This window comes from Gopherus evgoodei, chromosome 1 (assembly GCF_007399415.2).
Source record: "Gopherus evgoodei ecotype Sinaloan lineage chromosome 1, rGopEvg1_v1.p, whole genome shotgun sequence".
In the NCBI taxonomy this organism is placed as follows: domain Eukaryota; kingdom Metazoa; phylum Chordata; order Testudines; family Testudinidae; genus Gopherus; species Gopherus evgoodei.
Genome location: NC_044322.1, coordinates 300,422,230 through 300,440,431, shown reverse-complemented (window position 1 = coordinate 300,440,431; position 18,202 = coordinate 300,422,230). Strand labels below are relative to the sequence as shown.

Genomic DNA, 18,202 nt, shown 5'->3' with positions numbered 1-18,202 from the left:
TGACAAGCCGAGCACTGCTTGAAGCCCGATGAGCCGGGCATGGGCTCCGGCTCCCGGTGCGGGGGGAGGAGGGGTACCCCGATCCCCTCGCTACCACTACTAACTAAACTAAGTACTACATATCTATATATGTACAATAACAACTATAATTACTATATACAACGGTAGCAAAACGAGCTGCTAGGGAATGTGGAGGTCAGCGAAGCCACGCTCCACAGTTCCAACGACCGACACGGGCGGTAAGAAGGAACTGAAGGGTGGCCGGGTCGGCTGGGTTGCCCACTCCAGGGGGCTCCCAGCCGACCCGTCTGGGTTGCTAGGGTAAAAGTTTCTCCGAACGTGCACGCGGCGCGTACACACCTAACTGGAATGCATATGAGCAAGCACTCGAAGAAGAACTGGACTCTGTTTTCATCTGAAGCATCTGACATTGAGGAAGGACTATCATTGGTCCCCACCAAGGGAAGTTAGCCTGGCTGCAGGATCCAGAAACTCCTGGCCCCTCCATAACCCTATAGGGTGGCATACCATTGATACCCTATGCTCTGGGGACCCCCTCAATGGTGTTAAACTCCCAGTAGGTTGGAAGAGAAGCCAGGAAGTAATTTCCCCTCCCTCCTTCCTATAGGTACCCTTGATCTGTATCTGATCACGGGTAGCAATCCCCTTCTCTCACCCCCAGACTTCCCCCCCCTCCCCAAAGGAAGGAAAAAGCACTAGGCAAGTAATGGGTACTAACAACAATATGATTTATTAAAATAACTAATAGTTAATGCACAAATTGGCATAAAGCTAGGACCTCCAAACTATAAGTGGGTCAACAAGATAAAGAGATAAAACAGTACATCACCATTTCACAGGGATACCAGGAGGGGAACAGGGATGTCACAACAGGATCGGGACCATGGCTGGTAGAAGAACAGACAAGGACAGCAACCAGGAACAGCGTGGCCTGGACAAGGATCAGGAGCACTCTTGGGAACAGGTGAGTTGATCTTCCTTGATGATGTTCTGCAGACATTGAGCTGCCTGTGGGACAGACAGCATGCTTCACAGGGTGTGCCAGGCTTTTGTGCTCTTCTGTTACTAGGCAGGCTATTCCCAAGTCACAAGACACAATTTTCCCGCTCCTACTGAAAAAGGGCAGCAACTGATGAACAAGAAGGGGGTCAAACATGGAAGCAAACAACCACTTAAACAAAATGGAAAAACCCCAAAACAAGCCTTACAATGGACCCTTCTCATTGGCCATATTGAGGACCATGGGATCTTTATACACATTAGCCAGAATTGGTACAGTCCTGTATAGAATTACACTATATCCCTCTTCAAGAGAGCAAGCTGAGCTCTCCCAGAGCCCAAGGAAGAGGAGGAATGAGGATTGGATCTATCATCATCATCTCCTGAGAAGGCAGTTGCCCCAGCATTACTATGTTGTGCCTAATAATCACAAACCATTCCAGCAGCTATTAAGGAGCATTGATAAGGTGCTTCAGATCCCTGTGGACAAGGTCCAGAATCGCCACACAACGCCTGGACAGTCTACAGAGTGCAGGGCTAGTAGGGTGGTGCTCTTAGTGTAGTGAATGAGGTTCTCCTAGTACCGGCTAAGATGGCGTGGCACACTCCAGCACCATGTGCACCTACTTCTAAAAGTAGTGAAAGATATATATTTTCTTAGCTAAGGGAGCAGAGTTTTCTGTTCACTCATCCTGTCCCAAACTCCTTCGTGGTGCAAACTGGTGGTGAAAAGTGGAGACAACTGCATAGCCGGTTTACCCCTTTGGATAAAGAAGCTAACCACCTGGATCTTCTGGGAAGAAAGGTATTCACAATCAACCAGCTTGCAATTCCAAATTTAGTCAATTATCAAGCATTACTGGCAAAGTAGAATTTTGTCAACTATTCCAAGTTTTCAGATTTTTGAGACACGCTTCCACGGGAAGACACACTTCCAGGCCCTTACTGAAGAAGGTAGGCTGGTGGCCAGATCATCTCCAGGCTGTAGTAGACATGGCCAATGCAGCCTCTAGACTGATGGCAACAAGAATCCTGGCTTCACTTTTCAGGGTTCCGTGTGTAGGTACAGGTCACTGTTGAAGATTTACCCTTTGAAGGGGCAACTTGTTCAGCCAAAAGACTGAATTATTGCATATGTTAAGACTCAAGGTCAAACTTCTGCGCTCAGGGAACATCCCTGAAGTGTTGCTGACCTCTTCACAATTGTCTAACAGATATATTTATATGAAGAAGAAAATAAAGCCTAATGTTATTATTTCTAAGTAAAGCTATGTTTTAATCAAGGGTATTCTTAGTAAAAGTCATGGACAGGTCACAAGCAATAAACTAAAATTCATGACCCATGACCTGTACTGCACACCCACTTGGATGCTCTGGGGTGGGAGGTGGCCCAGGGTGCCGCAGGTACTGTGGGTGGGGGGGCAGCCTGAAACCCCCATTGGTGCTGGGAGAGGGCGGTGGCAGTGCACAACCCAGGACCCCACTAGTGCTGGGGAGGAGAGGTGGCTGACAGCTTCGCATGGCTTCCCAAAGCAGCTGGCCTGTCCCGGCAGCCCCTAGGTGGGTGCACTTGGGACTACCACCATTGTAGAACTAGATGTGATCAAGTTCTACTCAACCATACTCTTTCAAAGGCCTTCAGTTTCCAAGGTGGATTGGTTAGGATGGTATGGCCAGTCTGCAGTTCCACATTGGTGGACAGAAAGAAATTGGTCCATATATTTACCTTTGTCCAGAAAAGACAGCTCGCAGGACAATCCCAAAGCATATGGTGTAAGTTGAGTACCTGCTGCATTGCAACCAGCATTTGTCAAACCTGGGTACTCTGGACTTGAAAAGTCTATATGGAATCTAGTGCATTCTCCAAGGAATTTTCTATTGGACCTATCTTAACACTGCTTGCTAGATTTGGGGTTGTATAGTGGAAGAAATCGGATTCCACTCAATGTTGATAAGGGAAACTAATCACTCATCTTCTCATTTCTTTCTAACGTTGTCCGTGCTGATTGCCAGTTTGCCTGATAGTTTGGAATACAGACTAGACAATGACTTAAGTAGACAGTGTAACTTTTTCAGGAAGCTCCAAAGTTAAGGATTCTGGGGCTGCAAAGCCATCTGAACCAAATTGGTGTTGCAGAGCATGAAATTATTGCCATTCCTTCTTTGGGTCCAGTTGGAATTTCTTCCTAAGACAAGGAAGGAGCATGAAGGAATCATTTTCAATTATGTGATTAATGCTCAAAAAAATTTTTTTTTTTTTTTAAATTCAATCAGGCCACAGAGTGCGTCTACATGCAATTAAAATTTTTGAATGACTCCAAACTGAAGTCTCTGAATGTAATAAGGAATGATATTTAAACTGAGGCACAACCAGATACCAAGCTTTCCAAGATGTCAGAATTGTGACCGATTTCTTCTTCGGAAAATTGTACAAGTCTGATTTTAGAATTTATTCTAGCGGTGGTGGGGCTACAGTTCCTTCCTACATGTTCAGCCAGCCTGGAGAGCCTGAGCATTGAACGGCCAATCATTATGCCATTTGTCTCAAGATTCAGGCTAATATAGTAAAGCCTAAAGTTGGGTAGACTCAAAGCCTGATTTGATAGGCAGTTGCAGTTTTTCCTCAAAGGATATTCTGGGCTTGTTGCCCACACCCCGCAAGAAGATCTTAAAATGTTAATTCTGAAAAAAAAAATACCAGAAGGGTAATTATAAACTGACAAGGAGCTAAGCATAAATAGAAGCATTAGGAGGACATTCATCTTTAATATATGAAACTCTACTCCAAAGGAATAGAGGGAGGGAGGGCCTGCCATCTATGTACATCCAAAACTACTGGTGTGGTAAGAAGATCAAAATTAATTTTGACTCTCTCTTTTATATTACTAGAAAAGCAGACTCCTAAACCACTGGCTGATTTCCTCCTGTTGCCAGCGAAAAGTTTTGTCTAAGAGGGTGACATTATGCACTTTCTGAGAGATACTGACAGCTTCCAACTTGTGCCAATTAATTTTGTGCCCTGGTGATGAATAAAAGTATATCATCATATTTTTGTCTATTAGGACCCTATGTCTAATACCTTGGATCCCCTACCGTGCTCTGATTTGTATTGCATGCAGCTCCAAGGCGAAATCAAATAGGAGAGGAGACAGGGACAACCCTCTCTATTACTGAGGGACTAGAGACTGAAAAGGGGAAATGTAGTTATTGGTTGCAACCTGGGATTGGAGCATGGAAGTCTAACCTAGGAAATGAAAGAGGGACGAAGTCCATATTTTTATAGGATGAGGAAAAAATACCTCCAATTTGCTCTATTGAAGGCTTTTTCCACATCCACCAACAGAACAGCCATCAGTTTTAAGGCATTTTGATAGTAGGACAGCACATTAAGTTGAGTGTTTTCTGACCCTTGTGTCTCTTGTATAAAACCCACCTGGTCCAGGTGTATTATGCTCATTACTTTTTCTAATCATCCAACTAGGATTCTAGACAATATTTTAATATCAGTTGATTATGGATATTAGTAAATAGTTAGCATGTTCATAGGCATCTTTGTCAGGCTTAAAACTGACAGAGATTAGGGCTTCATTCATTGAAGAGAGCAGAGTGCCTCTACCAAAAAGCCTCAGTGTATACTTTGGCCAGTCTGGAAGTCAGAGTGTCTTTGAACTGGGCATAAAATTCACCAGGAAAGCCTTCGAGGCTGGGGCCTTACCCAATTTCATGTTGCACAGGACAGCTATGCACTCAGAAGTTTGTAAAGGGGAATCGAGCAAAATTTTTTTGTTCTTCTGTTAGCTGGGGGAGTTGCAGGGTTTTTTTTGGTGTATTCCTCAAGTAATTAAGCGTTAGGGGAATTTTCATTTAAATATGAGCATTGGTAGAATTTAGAGAATTGTTCATTAATACTTTTTTGATTGGTGAGTATCTGCCTCTGACGAGTGAACTGAGAGGATGTTAACTCTCACTGAATTAGTTTCTCAGTTTTGTTGCTAAATTCCTAGTATGTCTCTCTCTCTCTAAACAAAGCAAATTCAGCCTGAGCCAAGGTTAACCTATTAATTTCATATCTGAGATGGGTCATCTTGGAGTTTATCAGAAGAGGGAGAATCAGCCTGCTTGAGCCTTTACATTACATTCACCAGCTCACCCTGCTTAGCTCTCTCTTTATGAGAGAAGTAGGATATTATTCTTCCCCTTAAGTATGCCTTGAAAGTGTCCAGTGAGATTGCTTAGGAGATCAAATGGTTGTCATTGGTCTCAAAGAAAAATTGTGTTTCTTTTCCACACAGTTTTTTTTTTAAATTGTGTCTCTAATAATAAAGAGGAGTTTAACCTTCATCTTCCAGTAGCGCCTATATTTCAGGAGATGAGTAGCAACACCACAGGTGCATGATCAAAGATCATAATAGGTGTTATTTCACTGTTAATGAAATACAAAGCCACCTGATACCAAAAAGAATTCACTCTGTGATTATAGAGAATGCAAGGGTGAGAAAAAGGTTTCTACCTCTAGGATTCTGCCTCCTCCACGTGTCCTTTAAGCCCCATTCTTTCGTCTGGGCAATAATGGTCTGCCTCACAGAGGATTAGGAATGGTGGAGTCTGCTCGATCTGTCCAAAAGCAGGTCTAACATTTTGCTGAAGTCCTTTGATATAATCAGATTTCCTAGGGAGGAGTCAATCTCAAAATAATTGATTGAAAAATGAGGAATCATCTTTGTTGTAACAAAAGTTAACAAAAAAGTGTATGTAACATGGGAGATGCCAGCGTTGTTAATTAAGAGCCTTCCTTCCATGTCTTTATCGGTTGATAGGATTTATGGGTTCAGTTTTTTTATTGAACTGAATTAACACCTGCCTAGACTTGGCTGGGTAATTACTAAAAAAGCCTCAGGCTCAATGAGGTGGGGTTCCTGGAGGACTGTTAGATCAGCTTTCAACTTGAAATTACATTTGTTTTTGTTTTGTTTTTGTTTTATAGGGTTATAGTGACCCAAGGACAGAAAGGCACATATGGATTCGGGGATCCCCAGGGTTTACCAAAAAGGGATCATGAAAGGTCTCTACTGAAAGCCTGTTTCACACTGGTCATCATGATTGTGAGATGTCCGTACAGAGAATATCTGAGAGGTTATGTATCCATGCTGAAAATTATTCTAACTAGGCCTTGTAGTCAAAGGCAGGTCACTCAAAGATAGTGTGCCTTGAGTCATACTTCTCCAGACAGGGAGGTGGGAGACACTTATATCCCTGGTGGACCATTGTGTGTCTTACAACAGAAGTCTATAAGCATACTGAGTCAAGTGTTAATGAAGAGCTTACCTGGACTTCAGAAGGCAATTAATGGGAAGAGTTACACAGTGTGGGGGATGACCCTGTTTTCAGGTGAAGATCAAAGGTCTTGGTCTGGTATATCTGGGGTGCAGACAGATACCTGAGCTACCTTCAACTTGTGAAGACAAACCTGCTGCAAGCTTGATCTTGTGAAAGGGGGATGGATTTCAGCATTATTCTGGTATATTTAAACAGTCAAAACATTTATTGATTGTCCAGCCAACATTTTAAAAATATAGTAAACTTGGTTAAAAAAAATCTTAGGTTTCAATTATACAATAATAAACACTCTTTTGCAAATACAACTTTTAGCTCTTAAAAAAACACATTTGTACATTGATGTGCTAGAGATAATGTCTTCAAGTCTCACCTAATTCATTCTTGGCTTTATTTGAAAACTGTATACAAAACAGTCATTAAAGCCAAGAAATGCAAAGTAGGTTTTACTGCTGCTGAAATGCTTTCAAAATCCTGATAAAGAGGTTTGGTAGGGCATGAAGCATCTCCTGCTAGGGTGGAGATCTCTGAGAAAACAAAGTCATATTTCAAAGCACTGAAGTTTTCAGGACCATTTGGTACTAGCAGTGTCTTTAATATTGATCCAGATCCAGGTGCTGTAGCCTAAGGACAAACAGGAAAATGTTCTTACTAGCTTGTTTAACATGTTAGCTCTTGTCATTTTAGTTCAAAATATGTGTAAAGTAAATTATGTGAGTGCTTCTTTGCATCTAATGCAGAGATTGGATGTTGTGCTCCTCCTGTATAAATTAGTTAGGTAGATTGTGAAAGTAAAGATATAGAATGAACATTAAATGAGAAGAGTGAGAAATATTTTACACAAGTTTAAGTCTATTTGCAATAACATTGCCGATAACAGAGGAAAAAACATACTAGGTATCTCTTGGCAATTTTTTCACAGAGAACAAACGGGATTTAGTTAATTTTGCTTTAGCTGGTTTATTGGCTAATGATGAATGAACAATTAACTATTGGATGAGACAAATTATCAAAGCAAAAGAAATGAAGTCTGCATTGAGTGAGCCGAAGTAAGAATATTTTGTTTGATTAAGATGCTAAGGACAAGAATAAGTGCTGGGTAGAACTCAGAATGTGTTTGTCCATATTGGATGGAAATATCCACAGGGAATAATAAATATTGAACTCTGACATCACTCAGGATTTCTCCTTGCTGTTTGTTGCATGTATTAACAGTTAGATGGGAGTCTCTGCCTTGCATAGGCCAAACAACTAGAGTCAACAACTGTCATTCACTTTGCTGGCTGTAGGTTGGGAAGTGTATTTATTTCTTTTTTTAAAATGAGATTCTATTCTTCTGAAAAGTGACTGTATAAAAATGGCAGCTTCTTACTCAGTCAGTTCCCTCATAAGGTTTAGAGTCATATCTGTTAATTTAAGTGATATGTTTACTCTTGTAACTCTGCGGAGTCAACACAGCTAAGATTGAGTGAGCAGTGGATTTTATTCTATCTTGTAACTTAATACACATTTCTGTTAATTTACAATTAGTTAAATCTATGAAACTCTTTTGAAGAGCTGAGTGATGCAGTCAGAGGTCTCAGTTGGCCTGCAAAACCTATCAGTTGTGGTGATGCATTAGAAGGAAAAATCCAGCTTCACTTTCAGATCCCCAATATAAGTTTACAGGGCTGGTTGGTAGAAAAAAAAATCTCGCCACTTGTAAACAGACATCTGATGCGAAAATCCACTGAAGCAATAAGTAAGGTTACGACTTAGTCACGGATGTCATGGAATCCATGACTTCTAGTGACCTCCGTGCCATCAACCTGCAGTGGTTGGGTGCTGCTGAAGGCCTGTCATGTTACTGCCTAGATATTAGGCTTTAGAAAATGCTGATAGTTTGTCCAACTTTGCATTCCTTTTAGAAAATAGGATTTTCTGTACTGATTTTTCTCATTCAAATGTGCAAATATGGCTCTGCATACACAATGAGAAGGTGCCATTTTTTTACAGTCACTTTTCAGAGCAGCACCATGCCTCAACTGGAAACATTGGAAATAGGCAGGTGTAGCTGCATTTTTTAATATTTTTGATGGATACTATTGATGGTTTTTTTTAATCTTTTTTTTTTTTTTAGATTTGACAAATTGTCAATCTGTCAAAACACAGAAAGTAAATATCCTTAAATCAAGCTCTAATAATTTCTTAAGCAACATTTTTCTTTCTCTGCCTCTAATTTTGATGATCATTAATGGAAATAGTTTTGTTGGGGTTGTATGTGTATGATGAAATCAACATTTATTGACAACCAATAAAAATCTAGCAAAGAATCCTGTGGCACCTTATAGACTAACAGACGTTTGGAGCATGAGCTTTCGTGAGTGAATACCCACTTCGTCAGATGCATGTCTATAAGGTGCCACAGGATTCTTTGCTGCTTTTACAGATCCAGACTAACACGGCTACCCCTCTGATACTCAATAAAAATCTAATCCTGCTCACCCTAGAAATATGCAACTACTATTTAAAAGGCCTCTGAATGAAAGAGATTTTGTTCTGTCATGCCAGTCCTTGCCATTCTCCCTCCCCTTGTACTGTGTCCACATGAGGCTTTTTGTACTTCTCACCTACTCACTTTTCAATAAGTAATGGGTATTGCTAAATGCAAAGTTGATGAATAGTGATTTGATGATATTACCAAGAGGAGAATGGCTGGCTGTTTTCAGCAATTAGGGGAACTCCCTGCCCTGTGTAGACACTGTACATTTATTTTATTAAAACAAAACAAAAATCCAAACCCCAGCACCTTAATTTTATAGGATCCTGTCTCTGGCAATTTCAAGAACTCTCTGAACATAATTTAGAAATGAAGACTTAGCAGAGTAGTCATCTTACATTAAGCACATAGCTTCCAGGCAGGAGGAGAAGATAATATTCTCCATGTTGATTGGTTCTGTAAGGACAGATATGTTCCCTTCCTTTGGCTTCAACTATTACATTTGGTATAGGCTGTCCATGCCTGTCAAGAACTTGACCTTTGACACCTATGAGGCAGGGAGAGAGTATGTAAATGTGATTGTTGGTTTCACTTTCCGGTCTGGAAAAGCCAGTTTTTTCGGCATTCATTGCAGCATATGCTTGTTTCATTAATTTCCTCCCAAAACTAGACACAGAATTCTTAATCATTTACCTTCCATCAAGTTAAAATGCAGCAGTGTCAGCTTTTCCATTTCATTCTCTAAAGATACAATTTCGTAATTTACACTGATGTTGCTGCAGCTGTTCTCTACAGAAAAACTTGCTTAAATCTCTTTTATGCCCTTGAATTTATTTACCTAGCTTGAAACAAAACAAAAAAAATTCATTTACCCTGTTAGTGTGGTCAAACATTGCTTCTTGACTAGTGTTTCAAAAAGGCAGAGTAGTATTGTATATTTACTTATATTTTAGTCTTCCCAAATCTTCTAACACACCAGATTTCCAAGAATGAGCAGTTTTGTTAACTGACTTGTCTGCAGCAGTTAGTTGAGACAATATTGATAAAATGTTTTAGCTCAGTTTCTGCTATTTTAGTCAATATATTTAATTAAAAAGGTATAATTTTGGCTCAGTAGCAACCTTGTCACTGTGTAAAGGTTGTGGGTTCAGATCCACTCACCCAACCCCATGTTATTGGTGATTTGTTTTTTACTTATCTTGTTCAATGACACCCACAGGTTGAGCAATCTTACTCTAAGGTTTAAACAGAGCTGTATTAAATCCAGATTTCATTGTATGTGTGTCTTCCAAAAGAATATCTATCTGTTAAAATTAATGAGTAAAGTCTAGCCTATCAACCACCTTTCAATAATCAAGGACCATGGGCAAAAGGCTAATGGGTATCTCTTGCTCCAAATTACTGCAACAATAAATAACATTACCATCATCTGTTACAATAAAAACAACAAAGCCCCAATACAGCAAAGGCTCAGTTTTCCCTTTTGATATTACATTTTTTTTTCTTCTTAGTTACAGGTTAATTTTGATGTTGATCACCTCGGAGTTAGATTTATTGCAATTTCCTTTTATTCTGCTTTAGGACCCATGCAGGCAGCTTCTGTCTCAACCATCCCACTCCTCCCCTGCATCTACCACCACACACACACTTCCACTAAAGAACTCAACATTGTCATCTGGGACAGATGTTCAAGATGAACACTTCTGAAAAATTTGGTTGCCATGAGTCGCTTCCCACCACTCTCTGTTGCTAAGCTCATGCAGATAAATGTATAACCAGTGTTCATCTAGTTTATAAAGCCTTTCAGACATTCATTTTGCCTCCTTGCAAGCTCTAAAGATTATTTTGCCAATAGGGTAACAAGAAGCAGTCAGTCTGTTAAAAGTGCCAAAGAAAAGGCACATAGGTCAGTTCAGAATGCAGAGAATGTGCTATGACCATTAAAGAAGAGAAGACATTAAGTTTTAAAACTGAGTTAGAAAATGAACCAAATTTAGCAGTGACATTAGGAATGTAAGCAGGAAAGTATGGTAACTGGCACTGATTTGACAATGTGTGTATAAAATTAATAATTGATGCTGAGTGTGTATTTTCTAAGGACCAGATTCATTCCAAGTGTAAGCAGGTACATTCCTCTCATTCCCCATATGCAAGTGGAGGAAAGCTATACAGGCATAAGGCACCTTTATAACGTATTCACACTAGGGGTTGTACTGGTATAACTCTTTCAGTAAAATATCATACTCCTAGCCGATTCAGAATCTTAGAAATGCAGGGCTAGAAGGGACCTCGAGAAGTCACCAAGTCCAGCCCCCTGCATTGTGGCAGGATTAAGTAAATCTACACTATCCCTGACAGGTGTTTATCCAAAACCTTCAGGGATGGGGATGTCACAACCTCCCTTAGAAGCCTATTCCAGAACTTAACTACCCTTATAATTAGGCAAAACTTTCTAATATCTAACCTAAATCTCTCTTGCTGTGAATTAAACCAGTTACTTCCTGGCCTACCTCCAGTGGACACAGAGGATTGATCCCTGGTCTCCATATAGCAGGCCTTAACTTACTTGAAGATCCTTATCATGTTCCCCCCTCAGTCATCTCTTTTTAAGACTAAACTTCCCCAAGTTTTTTTAACCTTCCCTCATAGGTCAAGTTTTCAAAACCTTTTATAATTGTTGTTGCTCTCATCTGGACTCTCTTCAGTTTGTCCACATCTTTCCTAAATTGTGGTGTCCAGAACTGGACACACTATTCCAACTGAGGCCTCACCAGTGCCAAGTAGAGTGGGACAATTATGGCCCATGTCTGACATACAACACTCCTGTTAATACCCCCCTATAATTATATTAATACTTTTTGCAGCTGCATCACATTGTTGACTCATATTCAATTTGTGATCCACCATATCCCCTCGATCTTTTTCAGTAATACAACTGCCTAGTCAGTTATTCCCTATTTTGTAGTTGTGCATTTTTTCTTAAGTGTTGTAATTTGCATTTGTCTTTAATCTTGTTGATTTCAGAGCAATTTTCCAGTTTGTCAAGGTTGTTGTGAATTCTAATCCTGTCCTCCAAAGTGCTTGCAACCCCTCTCAGCTTGGAGCCATCGACACATTTATAAGCATATTCTCCACGTCATTCATGACAATATTGAATAGTATCTGACAAGGACTGCACCCCGTGGCACCCTACTAGATGGCCTGGATCTTCCCTTTTCCAGTCCCCCAAGCGGGCTGCCCAGCTTCCAGGACCTCGGCCACCCATTACTCCCCCTTGTCTTTGTCCTGCTTCCCAGGCAAAAGGTGTCACCTGGTCACTCTCCGCTCCTGGGTCTCAGGTTACATTTGCGTGGACAGCTTGGCAGCTTCACCTGCTCCGAGAGCCTGAGCAAAAATCACACTCCCACTTCCCACCACCGAAATATTGATGCAGTACACAGGAAAAGGCAGTACACATAGTATTAGTATAGGACACGTCACACTTTGTAACCTTGTTATCCTCTCGGTGCTTACAAAGTAGTTTAATAATTTGTTCCAATATCTTCCCAACTATCAAAATTAGGCAGACTGGTCTATAATTTCCTGGGTTCTCTTTGTTGCCCTTTCTAAAGATAGGTACTATGTTTGCCCTTCTCCAGTCCTCCATGAGCTCTTAACAATAATTGTTAATGGTCTGAACTTGCTTCAGCTCAGTCCTTAATTACTCTAGGATGAATTTCATTGAGCTCTGCCAATTTGAATACATCTAATTCATCTAAATATTCTTTAACCTGGTGTTTCCCTATTTTGGCTTGCATGTCCTTCCCCCCCACCAATGTTGTTAATAGTAATTTGTTCAGGGCTGCCCAGAGGATTCTGGGGGCCTGGGGCCGTCAGCGGCGGGCGGCTCCGGTGGACCTCCCGCAGGTGTGCCTGCAGAGGGTCCGCTGGTCCCACGGCTCCAGCGGAGCATCTGCAGGCACGCCTGCGGGAGGTCCACCGGAGCTGCGGGACCAGTGGACCCTCCGCAGCCACGCCTGTGGGAGGTCCACCGGAGCTGCGGGACCGGCAAGCGGCAGGGCAGCCCCCGCATGGTGAAATTTCTAGAGCCGGCCCTGTTCGGCGGCGGGGGTCCCTTCTGTTCCGGGACCCACCGCCGAAGTGCCCCGAAGACCCGCAGTGGGGTCCCCCACCAGCAAATTACCACCGAAGCGGGACCCGCCGCCGAAGTGCAGCTGGCTCTTTGGCAGTAATTCGGTGGTAGGGGGCTCCCGCCGCGGGTCTTTGGGGCACTTTGGTGGCGGGTCCTGGAACGGAAGGGCCCCCTGCCACCGAATTACCGCTGAAGACTGGGCTGCACTTCGGCGGCGGGTCCTGCTTCAGCGGTAATTTGCTGGCGGAGGGTCCTTCCGCCCTGGAGCGGAAGGACCCCCCCCGCCGGCGAAGACCGGGAGCGGAAGAAGCTCTGGGACCCGGCCCCGCAAGAGTTTTCCGCCCCCCGGAGCGAGTGAAGGACCCTGCTCCCGGGGCCCTGAAAAACTCTTGTGGGGGCCCCTGCGGAGCCCAGGGCCTGCCCCGCCCTCTGGGCGGCCCTGATTGTGTTCAATATCTGTTCACCATTAACCTTCCTAGTGAAGACTGAATGAAGCATAACAGTCATTAAACAGCTTTCCTGATGTCATCAGTTATTAGCAGGCCTTCCTCACTAAGTAGAGGAGCTACACTTTCCTTTGTCTTTCTCTTGCTCCTACTGTATTTAAAGAACCTCTTCTTATTGCCTTTTATGTTGCTTGCTAGGTGTAATTCGTTTTGTACCTTAGCTTTTCTGATTTTCTCCCTATATACCTATGCTATTCTGTTGTACTGTCCTTTAGCAATTCATCCATGTCTCCACTTTTGCAGGATTCCTTTTTGATTTTCAGGTCATTAAAGAGCTTCTGATAAAGCCATATTGGCCTCTTACTATTTTATCTGTCCTTCACATGAGGATAGTTTGCAGCTGCGCATTTAATATTGTGTTCTTGAGAAACTACCAGCTGTCCTGAACTCCCCTTTCTCCCTTAGATTTTCTTCCTGTGGGACTTTACCATGGCCTTCCCTTTTCAGATTTACAACCAATTCTTCCCTGTTGGCAGGGCTGATGCTACCATTTAGGCGACCTAGGAAATGGCCTAGGGCGCCAGAATTTTGGGAGGGGCGCTATTTTGCCAGGGGGGGGCGGCACGCGGGTCCGGTGGACCTACCGCAGTCATGCCTGTGGCAGGTCCACTGGAGCCTTTAGACCAGCGGACCGCCTGCCGGCATCACTGTGGCAGCTCCACCGGAGCCTTTCCAGCAGCGGACTGTCCGCCGGCATAACTGCGGTAGGTCCACTGGACCTGCGGGGGGCGGCGAAATGGCCGTCTGCCTAGGGCGTCAGAAACCCTGGCGCTGCTCCTGCCTGTTGGTCAGTCTAAAATGGCTACCCCCTGGTTACTTCCTCCACTTTCTGAAACAAAAAGTTGTCCCCAATACATTCCAAGAACTTACTGTAAATTTTGTGGTTTGCTGTATTAATTTTCCAACAGATATCTGGGAAGTTAGTCCCCCATTACTACTCCATCTTGTGTTTTGTGTATTTCTGTTATTTGTTCTAGAAATACCTCCTCATCTTGATTTGGTGCTCTATAGTAGACCCCTACCATGACGTAATGCCCATTTTTTCCCTTTTTTCTTTACCCAAAGACTTTCAACTGGTCTGACTCTTCCCTCCTTCTGGTCCCCAGAACAGTTATACCAATTGTAATTATGTATGTAGAGTCCCATTTCAGACAGAGATACAGTATAAAGTAGGGCCATCCAAACTTTTACTCAGCTGAGGGACCATAATAAGAATGGCTGCAGCATTCAATTAGGCAAATTTCAGGCTCTTTCACCTTTAATATGAAAAGCATGGCCAGTGGATAGAACATAAGAACAGCCCTACTGGGTCAGACCAAAGGGCCATCTAGCCCAGTATCCTGTCTTCCAACAGGGGCAGGTGCCCCAAGGGGAATAAACAGAAGAGGTAATCATCAAGTGTCGCACATTCCCAGCTTCTGGCAAACAGAGGCTAGGGACACCATTCCTGCCCATCCTGGCTAGTAGCCATTGATGGACTTATCCTCCATGAATTTATCTTAGTTCTTTTTTGAATCCTGTTATAGTCTGGCATCCTCTGGCAAAGAGTTCCACAGGTTGACTGTGCGCTGTGTGAAGAAATACTTCCTTTTGTTTGTTTTAAACCTGCTCCCTATTAATTTCATTTGGTGCCCCCTAGTTCTTGTGTTATTTACTCATTTACTTTCTCCACACCAGGCATGATTTTATAGCCCTTTACCATGTCCCCCCTTAGTCATCTCTTTTCCAAGATGAAAAGTCCCAGTCTTATTAATCTCTCCTCTTATGGAAGGCGTTCCATACCCCTAATAATTTTTGTTGCCCTTTTCTGAACCTTTTCCAGTTCCAACTGATATTACAAGTCCTAGCCTGCAACGCTTTATTAGCATCTAAAGGCACATCTACATGGCGTTTTTTTGGGAATATGATTTTGCATATAAACTTTGGCAGAATAACAAATCCAAAATAAGCACTTATGCTGAGACTGCTAGTTGCTGCAAGGTATTCTTGCATATAAAATATTCCGACACTGTAGAAACCTGTGGGCTTCCCCTCATGTGCCACTGATAAATTATGTAAGGGAAGAAAACCCATTTTGGCCATCTACTACACTGCTTATGTTTTTCCTTGAAAGCAAAATATCTGTAAGCATCTAACTTTTTTTAAAAACTATTCAGAAAGAGAAGATTATTTAGGCCTGTGCTTCTCAATCTTTTTGATACCAGGGAGTGACTTGCTGCCTTCCTAAGCCATATTAGGGCAATCTCAGGGATTGGTGCTGGTCCATAGGCTGGTCGTTGAGTAACAATGACTTAGACTACGTCTATACTATGAGCAAGAGGAGTGATTCCCAGCGGGCCTGTGTACACATACTCACACTAGCTTTCATCTGTGTATGTGCACATGAGCAGGAAATTGCACTCCTAGGTCACAGTGTAGATATAGTCTTAGAGTGCAAGCTCTTTGGGGCAGGAACAGTTTTTTGTGTTTATACAATGCCTACCACAATGGGGTCTTGGGCCATGACTGGGGCTCTAAGGATCTATGACAAGTTTAAAGAGTTGGGTGTATTTCTGCCTGTGAATCCTGATCATTCCCTGCCCTCAGGTTTTCTTTATAACAAATTTTACAAACATGCTAATTCCATAATATGCTATAAAATACATAAATATGCTTACTAGAAAAGTGCACCTATGTTTTCCTTCCAGGATATGGAATCAGGGCCCATATGAGCAGGCTCCTATTTAAGCACTGTATTCCTATGCATTAACCCCTCTATGAAAACTTGAAACAAACTGTTGCACAGGGAAATGTCTCGTGTGTGCGCTGTGGGTTGGTCTCTGTTAAATCACTGCTCGCTTCTGACCTCTTCCATTTAAAAGTTGCTGCCCTCTAGCACTGCCAGCCTTTGCCCACATGGGGGCAGAGTTGCTACATTTCACTTAAAAAAAAAAATCTAATTCCTTCTTCCCCATGCTGCATTTCTCTGAAGTGAAACCCTATAACTGTCTTTAATTACTGAACATCCCAATAGAAACTGCCATCTCTAATCACACACAGCCCACTGTAAATTACCCAGGATCGCCTCATCCTTTGAAGTGTGGGCGTCACTTTTAGGTGCACCACACTGTGCAGAAAACTCATACTAAACCACAGGTCATAGGTTTAGAAAGAAGTTTAATGAGGGTGAGTTCAGTGACTTCTGTCTTATTCCTGGCTGAGGGAGGGACTGGGAGGGTTCCATTGTGGTGACATGAGGCAATACTCCTTGAGTGACGAAGGCTTCTGCTCAGTTAGGGTGACCAGATGTCCTGATTTTATAGGGACAGTCTCAATATTTGAGGCTTTCTCTTATACAGAAGCCTATTACCCCCCACCCCCTGTCCCGATTTTTCACGCTTGCTGTCTGGTCACCCTATGTTCAGTCCTTGCTGGGCAAGCAGGGCAAATGTTCCTCTCTCTCCCCTTCATACTAGGGAGCATATGAGGAGCATAAGTGGACAGTTTCCTCAAGTGCTAATATCATAAGGCTGAAGTCTGTTGCAATGTTATCAAATCTTGCAATACATGACGTCTTTCTTAGAGACACAGCTTCAAAATTAATGTTTTGTTTTGTTTTTAAATGTAAAGTAAGATTGTAGCCCACATGATTGTGGAGAAAAGCTTGAAAACGTGACCTCAGTACATCCCACTTGCTTAGAAACCAGAAGGCAAAGAAAGAGAATCCAAATTATTATTTTTTTTAAATCTTACTGCATTTAAGCTAATATCTTGGGGTTTGGGGGAGGGAAGGGAGGAGATGGGGCATGACTAACGAATAAGGATAAGATTGTTACGGAGGTCACGGAAGTCATGGATTCCATGACTTTCAGAGATCTCGATGACATTTTCTGCTTCAGCCATGGGGTACAAGAGCTGAAGCTGTCAACCAGTGGGGACCCAGAGCCTTGAGCTGGCTTGGACAGTGGGGGAACCTGGAGCTCCCAGCCGCTGTGAGTGGCGGGGGACACAGAGCTGCCATTGTGGCAGTGGTTGCTGAACCCCTTTTCCCCCCCTCACAGCAGGGCTCGGGTGTCATCATCCCCCATCAGCCTCTCCCCTGCCAATTATTTTTAGTAAAAGTAACAGACCGGTCTTGGACTTCTGTGAATTTTTGTTTACTGCTTGTGACCTGTCTGCGGCTTTTACTAAAAACAACCATGGCAACTTCTTAACCTTACTAATGAGTTTTGGCAATACTAGTTGCCAGCTGCTTCTAACTGGCTCCTAGTTCTGACACCTCACAGAGGAGTGGGAGAAGCCATTAATTTCCTAAGTAGTTGAGCCGTGCTCCTTCACCTGTGTGTGTGTTCTCTCCCTGCACCTAGCTACTATAGATTCTAATCTCTTATGCCCAGTATTGGCTGTATGCCCCTCTCCCCCTCAGCATGTGTCTCCATCAGAGCTGGACTCCTGTAGATTTTAGATCCCAGCATCTCTCTAACTCCTTTTGCCTCCTGAGCCTGGAGGATGGAGGCAGAGGCTAGGATATTTGTCTGACTCCTCAGAGGACCCTGTTTTGAACACTGCCCACTGGTGTCCACTTCCCAGAGACTGGTTGAACACAAGTCTCTATTTTAGGTGACTTCAGTTTTGTAGCTGCTCTGCATATAGGAGCACCATAGAGATCAATGGGAAGATCTGTGCAGAGAACAGCTGCAAAAATGGGCCCTCTGTGTGGTCACTGGCTTATGAAGTTTTAATCGATACGTT

The 18,202-nt window shown here is 42.8% G+C and overlaps 2 protein-coding genes across 3 annotated transcripts in view; one reads left to right on the top strand and one right to left on the bottom strand.

Annotated features, from left to right (window-relative positions):
- MDM2 (MDM2 proto-oncogene) overlaps positions 1 to 6,557 on the top strand; it is a 51,780-nt gene extending 45,223 nt beyond the window's left edge. The window contains exons 12-13 of one of the 2 annotated variants that reach the window (XM_030548773.1): positions 861 to 985; positions 6,005 to 6,557. In XM_030548773.1, the coding sequence (XP_030404633.1) occupies positions 861 to 985; positions 6,005 to 6,079 (200 nt within the window). In that variant the 3' untranslated portion in view covers positions 6,080 to 6,557. The remainder of the gene's footprint in view (positions 1 to 860; positions 986 to 6,004) is intronic. The other variant, XM_030548774.1, reaches the window with a different exon arrangement.
- Positions 6,558 to 6,894: 337 nt separating this feature from the next.
- Positions 6,895 to 18,202, bottom strand: part of LOC115645083 (carboxypeptidase M-like) — a 41,025-nt gene continuing 29,717 nt past the window's right edge. The window contains exon 7 of the mRNA XM_030549488.1: positions 6,895 to 6,978. Coding sequence (XP_030405348.1) covers positions 6,920 to 6,978 — 59 coding nt within the window. The 3' untranslated portion in view covers positions 6,895 to 6,919. The remainder of the gene's footprint in view (positions 6,979 to 18,202) is intronic.